Here is an 8915-nt window from a genome sequence, read left to right as displayed (position 1 = left end):
GGTGTTGGTGCCAGGCTCCTCCAAGACACCCCCACTGAACGGGCATGGAGGCCACAGGGCATGGGCCCCCTGAAAGTACTGTCTGTATCACCCAAAAACGTCATTTACAGGTAAACACACTGGCCTCTGTAAACTGGAGTCTGGAGGCATCGCAGCCTCAGAAGCTGAGGAAAGGTGGCCAGGGTCATGGCGTATGTGGGCTGGTGCCTCCGCCCCCGGCAAGGGTGGCAGCAACCTTGGGGACCCCCTGGCTCCCCACCCGCTGCCTCTGTGCTTTTGGAGCGAGCTTTTGACACATCAAAATGTAAAAGGGGGCCGGGCGCGGTGGCTCAAGCCTGTAATCCCAGCACTTTGGGAGGCCGAGGCGGGTGGATCACGAGGTCAAGAGATCGAGACTATCCTGGTCAACATGGTGAAACCCCGTCTCTACTAAAAATACAAAAAATTAGCTGGGCATGGTGGCGCGTGCCTGTAATCCCAGCTACTCAGGAGGCTGAGGCAGGAGAATTGCCTGAGCCCAGGAGGCGGAGGTTGTGGTGAGCCGAGATCGCGCCATTGCACTCCAGCCTGGGTAACAAGAGCGAAACTCCGTCTCAAAAAAAAAAAAAAAAAAGTAAAAGGGAAGTGCAGGCCCACAGATTTGAATCAGGCCTACAGACAGGTGGTTTTGCAGAGAAGCCTGGGGCCTCCAGTTCTAGGGAAGGCGTGGAAAGACGTCCCTCCCTTCCCACTGCAGAAACATTCTCAGGGTCTCCAGTTCAGACCATGGCAAGCCCGGTGACGGGTGAAGATGGTTTCCACAGAAAGGTAAGCAGATGCAAGTGGCTTCACCATGTGCATCCTGCACGTGGTGAGGGTTCAAGGTTAGACCCCAGCCAGAGAGGAGAGCTGGCCTCGTGCCAGGGAGCCCACAGTTCTGCCAGAGGCCCTGTGCTCAGGAACAGGACCGCATTCACCGGCACCCAGAGCCCCCACAGTCCCGGGCCCGTCACTGGGGGCTCTGCTCCGCCCACACCACCTTCTTCTGCTCGTCGGCGATGGCCTGGCGGACACAGCTGAGCAGGCCGTCCACGTCACTCCAGCTCTCGGGAGCCAGGGTGCTGTACAGACCGGGCGCCCGGTCCAGGTCTCCCTCCTCCTGCCTGGCAGCCTCCAGGAGCTGTTCCTCCGAGGTGCCCAGCCGCTGTAGGCCCTTCCTGCACAGGCCAGAGACGGAGTGTGGGCTCAGGGGAGGGCAAGGGCCCAGCAGCCCAGCTGGGGTAGTGTTGACACGCACCCAAACACCCCTAAACACAGGTGGCCTCGCTTTGAGGGGACCTTGTAAAGAAGATGGGGCCCAGGCCCCGGCAGTGGGGTCGGGCCGTCTGGAACGCAGCCTTGGCTCCTGTCCCGGAGTGGAAAGGGCACAGCAGCAAGACATCTTGGTCTGTCCCCAGTAAACCAAGTCATTTTTCTTTTTTGCCTTTTTTTTTTTTTGTCCTTAGCCCAATAGGGTTAGACTGTACCCCAGTAAGTGCGGAGTGTCAGTGGAGCTGAGGCCGGGTCCGGGTTTGGCCTCACGGTGGTCCTCTAGGCTGCTCTTGGGGAGGGAGTGCCAATGTTTTAATTTACAACTTTAAATTTCAATGATAAAATGCCATTTGCCAGTGACTGGGCTACTTTTGCCCACTGCAAAAGGTACCCTCACCCTGGTATCAAGATTCCTGAGATAGCCGGGTGTGGTGGCTCAAGCCTGTGATCCCAGCACTTTGGGAGACTGAGGCGGGTGGATCACAAGGTTAAGAGATCGAGACCATCCTGGTCAACAAGGTGAAACCCCGTCTCTACTAAAAATCCAAAAAATTAGCTGGGCATGGTGGCGCGTGCCTGTAATCCCAGCTACTCAGGAGGCTGAGGCAGGAGAATTGCCTGAACCCAGGGGGCGGAGGTTGCGGTGAGCCGAGATCACACCATTGCACTCTAGCCTGGGTAACAAGAGTGAAACTCCGTATCAAAAAAAAAAAAAAGATTTCTGAGAGGCCAGATTTGAAATCAAGTTTGTTTGGTGAGCATGAAATCAGAGTAGTTTTTAAAATTTTTTTTGAGACAGAGTTTTGCTCTTGTTACCCAGGCTGGAGTGCAATGGCGCGATCTCGGCTCACCGCAACCTCTGCCTCCTGGGTTCAGGCAATTCTCCTGCCTCAGCCTCCTGAGTAGCTGGGATTACAGGCACGCACCGCCATGCCCAGCTAATGTTTTGTATTTTTAGTAGAGACGGGGTTTCACCATGTTGACTAGGATGGTCTCGATCTCTTGACCTCATGATCCACCCGCCTCAGCCTCCCAAAGTGCTGGGATTACAGGCGTGAGCCACCGCGCCCGGCCCAGTAGTTTTTTTTTCTTTTTTGACAGTCTCTCGCTGTTGCCCAGACTTGAGTACAGTGGCTTGATCTTGGCTCACTGCAACCTCCGCCTCCCGGGTTGAAGAGATTCTCCTGCCTCAGTTTCCTGAGTAGCTGAGATTACAAGTGCCCACCACCACGCACAGCTAGTTTTTATTTTGTTTTTCTTTTGCTTATTTGTGTTTGAGATGTAGTCTTGCTCTGTCACCGAGGGTGGAGTGCAGTGGTGTGATCTCTGGCTCATTGCAACTCCTCCACCTCCCGGGTTCAAGCAGTTCTCCTGCCTCAGCCTCCCAAGTAGCTGCGACTACAGGTTTATGCCACCATGCCCTGCTAACTTTTGTATTTTTAGTAGAGACAAGGTTTTTGCATTTTGGCCAGGCTGGTCTCGAACTCCTGACCTCAAGTGATCTGTCCACCTCAGCCTCCCAAAGCGCTGGGATTACAGGCATGAGCCACCACACCCAGTCTAGTTTTTTTTTTTTTTTGAGACGGAGTTTCGCTCTTGTTACCCAGGCTGGAGTGCAATGGCGCGACCTCGGCTCACTGCAACCTCCGCCTCCTGAGTTCAGGCAATTTTCCTGCCTCAGCCTCCTGAGTAGCTGGGATTACAGGCACGTGCCACCATGCCCAGCTAATTATTGTATTTTTAGTAGAGACGGGGTTTCACCATGTTGACCAGGATGGTCTCGATCTCCTGACCTCGTGATCCACCTGCCTCGGCCTCCCAAAGTGCTGCGATTACAGACATGAGCCACCATGCCCGGCCAAAATCAGAGGAATGTCATGAGCTATCAGCAGGGCCTCTGTCCCAAAGTTGTGTGGAAACTGCCCCGTCAGTGCCTCAGTTTCCTGAAAGCCGCAGAACACATTCCAGAGGCACCTGCTGTGGGCTTCTGGGGAGCCCAGGAGCCACTTCAAAGCCCGCTGCCCAGCCCCCAGCGTGCACCTACTTGAGCTTCTTTGCCATCTTCTCATTGACAGAGACGTGGATGACGATAGGGAAGATGTCCATTCTGTGCAGGGCACGGACACTGTCCAGCCGGACGTCCAGGAGGGCGTGGATGTTCTTTGCAGGAAGGAGAGGGAGAAGTGAGTCAAGATCAGGGGCCTCAGAGGAAGCACGCGCTCAGGTCTAAAGGGCCCTCTGGGCAGGCTGAGGGCAGGCGCTGGGCAGTACTGAATTTTGCAGAGGAGATGGGGGAAGAGAGCTTGCCACTTTCTTCTCTTTTTATTTTTTTAGTTTCTAATTTCTTTGTAGAGACGGTGTCTCATTATGTTGCTCAGGCTGGTCTCACACTCTTGGGCTCAAGCAATCTTCCTGCCTAGGCCTCCCAAAGTATGGGGATTGGCTGGGTGCGGTGGCTCAAGCCTGTAATCCCAGCACTTTGGGAGGCCGAGGCGGGTGGATCACGAGGTCAAGAGATCGAGACCATCCCGGTCAACATGGTGAAACCCCGTCTCTACCAAAAATACAAAAACTTAGCTGGGCATGGTAGTGTGTGCCTGTAATCCCAGCTACTCAGGAGGCTGAGGCAGGAGAATTGCCTGAACCCAGGAGGCGGAGGTTGCGGTGAGCCGAGATCGCGCCATTGCACTCCAGCCTGGGTAACAAGAGCAAAACTCCGTCTCAAAAAAAAAAAAAAAAAAAAGTATGGGGATTACAGGCATGAGCCACCATGCCTGGCCACTTTCTTCTTTATTTACGAGGCAGAGTTTTGCTATTATTGCCAAAGCTGGAGTGCAATAGTGCAGTCTTGGCTCACTGCAACCTCTGCTTTCTGGGTTCAAGCAATTTTCCTGCCTCGGCCTCCTGAGTAGCTGAGATTACAGGCCTGTGCCATGATACCCAGCTAATTTTTGTATTTTTAGTAGAGATAGGGGTTTCGCCATCTTGGCCAGGCTGGTCTTGAACTCCTGACCTCAGGGATCCACCCGCCTCAGCCTCCCAAAGTGCTGGGATTAGAGGTGTGAGCCACCACACCTGGCCCTCGTTTAATTTTTTTTAGTTAAATGTTTTCTATTTAGAGACGGGGGTCTCACTGTGTTGCTCAGGCTGGTCTCAAACTCCTGGGCTCAAATGATTCTCCCACCTCGGCCTCACAAAGTGCTGGGGTTACAAGTGTGAGCCCCTGGGTCCAGCCAAGTTCGCCACTTTCTAAATAAGGCTGTGCAGTCTGAAGAGTGTCCATCCCTTTGATTTTTCACTGAGAAAATCTAGAAACTGAGCTCTGGGGACTGAGGTGGACTTGGCATGGAGCTCTGCCAGCCCCTAGGGAGACACCCAGATGCCAGGCCCTGCTTCCCACACCTGTGCAGACAAAGCTGTGGGCCACGGAGAACTGCTTTTCACGCGTTCTCGTGTGCTGGCAAACATGGAGCGTGTTGTTATCTGGGATCTGTTCATTCTCCAACAAATACCTATGAAGCACTCCCCTACCCCCAGCTGAGGAAACTGAGGCTCAAGCAGCTGGGAGGCTTCACCCACGATCACGTCAATCTTAAACTGGCTGAGATGAGGTCTGGGCTCCTGCTGGGGTGTTGGGGCCCAGAGGTCGGTGACAAGGTCACCAGGTCTCAGGTCAGTCCCTGTACCTTTATCTCATCCCCCTCCTCTGCATTCCCAAAACCCTCCCCAGGACAGCTCCCCTACCCACCCCCGGTTGCCCTCACCTTTTCCATGAGGGACTCCACAGCATGGCGGGTCACCCAGCAGCGGCCCCCAGACACCTCTCCCTCCTGGACAATGTCCCCTCTCTGGCTCCAGGCCTCATATTCCTCCTGACTCAAGTACTCTGCAGATGACATCGGACAGGGCCCTCATACACCAGCTGCGTGGGGGTCCGAGGGAGTCCCATGGTTAACACCCCTGTCGCCAGGCGCCCCGCCAGCCCTGGGAGAAGCTCTTCCTAGGGCGTCCACTTTACACACCTGGCTCTGCACCCCCGCTCTGTGCCCTGCACCTCCATCCTGAACTATCTGGACAGAGCAAGTGAGCGTGGGAATGTGCACTGTGGGGAAGGGAAGGAGATGAAGGTAGAGGAGGAGGGAGGGAGGGAGGGAGGGAGGGAGGGAGGGAGGGAGGGAGGTGTGAAGGAAGGGACTGGAGGAGGGGAGGAGGGGAGAAGGGGTTTCCAGTAACAGCATACCTGCCAGGCACTTCTTAAACCCTTGGAGGAGGCACAGCTTCTCGCTCAGGATCTTCCCAACCACCCTGGGCACGAAGAGCACAGGCCGGGGCCCGGCAGGCTGATGCGGGCGCACCAGCGTGTAGGGCACCAAGGTGAAGCAGCTCTCGGCCCAGAAGCGCGTGCTGGAGTCTGCGGAGGAGGGGAGCCAGAGGGTGGGGAGGCTGCCGCAGCCTGGGCCTGCTTTGCTCACTGCGGCAGCCCCAACACCTAGAGTACCAGGTCACAGGCTCAGAGGTCACAGGGCTCGGTTCCACAGCCCCAGCAGAGCGGCTCCTTCGCACGTGCGTTACACAGCTCTGTGGCTCTCCAGGCACCGCTTTGCAGCCTGCAACTGCATCCCGGTTTCCTCTAGGCCTCAGGGAGGATGGCAGGACCAGGCTTTTCTTCCCTCCAAAGAATCTGGGAGAGCAGCACCCTTCTCCTCAGCCATCTCCCAGGGCACAGGATTCAGCCTTCCCTCTGTCCGGAGCCCTGTACTCCGCTCCTGAACTTTTTTTTTTTGAGATGGAGTCTCGCTCCGTCACCCAGCCTGGAGTGCAGTGGGGTGATCTCAGCTCACTGCAACCTCTGCCTCCCGGGGTCAAGTGGTTCTCCTACCTCAGCCTCCTGAGTAGCTGGAATTACAGGTGTGTACCACCACACCCAGTTAATTTTTGTATTTTTAGTAGAGACAGGGTTTCACCATGTTGGCCAGGATGGTCTCAAACTCCCAACCTCAAGCGATCCCCCCACCTTGACCTCCGAAAGTGCTGGGATTACGCTTCTGGACTGGGTTGGTTTTTTTTTTTTTTTTTTTTTTTTTTTTTTGGACTATTCTATTCCCACAGATTACAGAAGTAGGAGCACTGGCTTACAGGACTTTAAAGATAGGTAGCTCAATTGCTCTCCAAAAATGCATGTGGATGTGAACCATGATTCTTAAAGAGCAGATCCTGTCCTAAATGAGTGGCCTCCCCCTGCCCCAGCGGACCAGCTAGCAGCAGCTCCCAAAGCCCCTAACCCACTTGGAGCCAGCGGCCCCTGTGCCAGCTCACCAGGCCTCACCCTCCATCCTGCTGGAGTCCGACTTGCCCCTGTCGAAGGACAGACACAGAGGGCTGGCCTTGGCTTTGTCCATACTGACGATGCGGACCAGCTTCTGCGGTCCCCCGGAAGACGGCTGGAGGAGGGACGGAGAAGGGAGGAGGAGGAGCTGCCAAAATCATCCACATGGGCCCAGCAGCCCCATCCTGACACCCCGCCCCCACCAGCAAAGCCAGTGTGGTCTCTGCACCATCAGACTGTGCCTACTGAACAGCCAGGATGCCCAGAGCCTGTGGCGGGTGGGGGGGGGGGACGCCAGGAGTCCGCAGGTTGACAGTCGCAAAGCAGGGCCCTGCAGTGAGGGGTGGGCTGCCAAGGCAGGAGGAAGGACAGAGGTCTCCCCCGTGCCCAGCCCCGCATCATCCTGGGGAACTGGCCGAGCCCCGTTCTGTGGTTCTTAGCAACAACCGCACGGACAGGCGGGTGCTTAGCAACCTGCCAAGTGTCCCGTGTCTGGAGAACACAAAGGCTCCTGGTGCAGAGGAGGAGGAATTCAGGGAAGATGACTGTCACTGGGGTGCCCGGGGAGTTATGCAGAAACACGGCTGCTCTGAGAGCACCACGAGATGTGCTACACCCGTGCAAGAGCCTGCAGGCTGGCTGGGGCCGCAGACCCTGTCCTGGTTTGCAGGGGCCCAGAGGAGAGACAGGCGGAGTCATCCTCCTCCAATTAGCACCCCACACTCCCACACTCCGCCTCCCTGCCAGCACTGTTTCCCTCTGCCAGCTCATCCCAGGGGGCCAGGACCCTCCCCGGAGCCTCACCTTGCGGGTGACTGTGCACTGCTGAGTCATGTCCTGGATGAGGGCTATGAGCTGCTGCTGAGCCCTGCGCAGACCAGGAGAGGTCCTGTGCCAGCTGCCTCTCGCCAGGAGAGCCAGGCAGGGGAGAGCGGGGTTGGGGAAGCGGGGCAGTGGGGAGCTGAGCAGGAGAGAGCTGGGCAGTGGGGAGCCGGGCAGTGGGGAGCCAGGCAGGGGAGAGCTGGGCAGGGGACAGCAGGGCAAGGGGGAGTGGGGAAGATGGCTAGGTGGGAGGGGACGCGCTCCACCTAGAGCTCCAGACACCCCGTTGCTCCAGGCAGGAGTGCTCCACCCTGGCAGCCATCACAGTCTCCAGAGCTTTCCAAAGACTCCGGGCCCTGAGCCCGCCCCTGGAGATGCTGATTTACTCATCCTGGGATGGGACGCAGGGGATGCTGGTGAGCAGCCAGTGTGCAGGGCCCTGCTCCGGAACCTCACTATTTACAGTGGGTCCGTGGCCTGCAGCTTGGAGTCACCAAGAAAGCTGTTAGAAATGCAGGTGCCAGCCCTCTCCCAGGACCTGGCTCTGATTCCGAAGGCACTTGAGTTTGCAATAAGGGTTGGGGATGCACTGAGCATTCTGCACACTTGAACCTCGGAGCCTCCTGTAGGCCGATCTAGAGCAATGGTTTTCAATGGAGCAGGGCAGGACGCAATGTCACTCCCCAGGGAGGGTGACCAGCTGTCCCTGCTGCTTGCCCAGGACTGAGGGGCTCCCCGCATGTGGGGCTTTCAGTGCTAAGACTGACAGTCCTAGGAGGACCAGGGGACCCTCGGCAACATAGGGAGACATTTCTAGTTGTCACAAATGGGGCGTGGGAGCGCGCCCGGCATCCTGTGTAGGAAGGCCCCACTACGGGCAGGGATCCAGCCCCAAACGTTTATGGTACCAAAGCTGACAAACCCTGCTCTAGAAAGTTCCAGCATGAACATTTCATTTGCAAGAGATAAAGCATCCATCACACACAAAAACGCCATCTTCAGCAGTGATCTCGGCAGGCTCCCCTCCGTAGGGGGGATCTCACCACGACCACCCTCTATTCCCGGGCAGGAGGAGGAAGCTGAGACAGGCTGGGCCCCGTTCCCCATGGGCTTCTCTGGGGCCACGCCAGGCTCTGGGAAGCTGCTCACCGGGAGTAGCTGGGGATGGTGCCGTGGCCCGCGGCATCCTTCATGGTGTAGGGGTTCAGGCGGTGGGCGTGCCAGCAGCAGTGGCCCTGGAACATGGTGTCGGTGACGTGCAGGACCTCATTGCAATGCACCTGCAGCTCCCCCTTGGCCCTCCCCTCCATGGCCAGGTTGACCCGGATGTAGAATGAATCCCCTGAGGTCACCACTTTGGCCTCCAGGTCCTGGAGCAGCCTCTTATAACCTGATGAGAGGGAACAGGAGCCACAGATGAGCTGCGGATGCAAGCCCCCGCCTCGGGGAAGGTTGCAGAACAGGAAAGTCACAAAGA

At 56.9% G+C, this 8915-nt stretch overlaps 1 protein-coding gene across 5 annotated transcripts in view; it reads right to left on the bottom strand.

The window, feature by feature from the left end:
* Window positions 1-600: 600 nt before the first annotated feature.
* The window catches only part of CARD14 (caspase recruitment domain family member 14), a 41802-nt gene continuing 33487 nt past the window's right edge, over window positions 601-8915 (bottom strand). For 4 of the 5 annotated variants that reach the window (XM_074389034.1, XM_039476188.2, XM_074389036.1 and 1 more), the window contains exons 16-22: window positions 8588-8828; window positions 7421-7484; window positions 6617-6731; window positions 5531-5701; window positions 5055-5176; window positions 3335-3450; window positions 601-1196 (exon numbers count right to left, since the gene is read on the bottom strand). In XM_074389034.1, the coding sequence (XP_074245135.1) occupies window positions 989-1196; window positions 3335-3450; window positions 5055-5176; window positions 5531-5701; window positions 6617-6731; window positions 7421-7484; window positions 8588-8828 (1037 nt within the window). In that variant the 3' untranslated portion in view covers window positions 601-988. Of the gene's footprint in view, window positions 1197-3334; window positions 3451-5054; window positions 5177-5530; window positions 5702-6606; window positions 6732-7420; window positions 7485-8587; window positions 8829-8915 lie in introns of those variants that run through there. The other variant, XM_074389037.1, reaches the window with a different exon arrangement.

This window comes from Saimiri boliviensis, chromosome 17, assembly GCF_048565385.1.
Source record: "Saimiri boliviensis isolate mSaiBol1 chromosome 17, mSaiBol1.pri, whole genome shotgun sequence".
In the NCBI taxonomy this organism is placed as follows: Eukaryota; Metazoa; Chordata; class Mammalia; order Primates; family Cebidae; genus Saimiri; species Saimiri boliviensis.
Note: the sequence above shows the minus strand (reverse complement) of the source record. Positions and strands in the feature narration are given on the sequence as shown.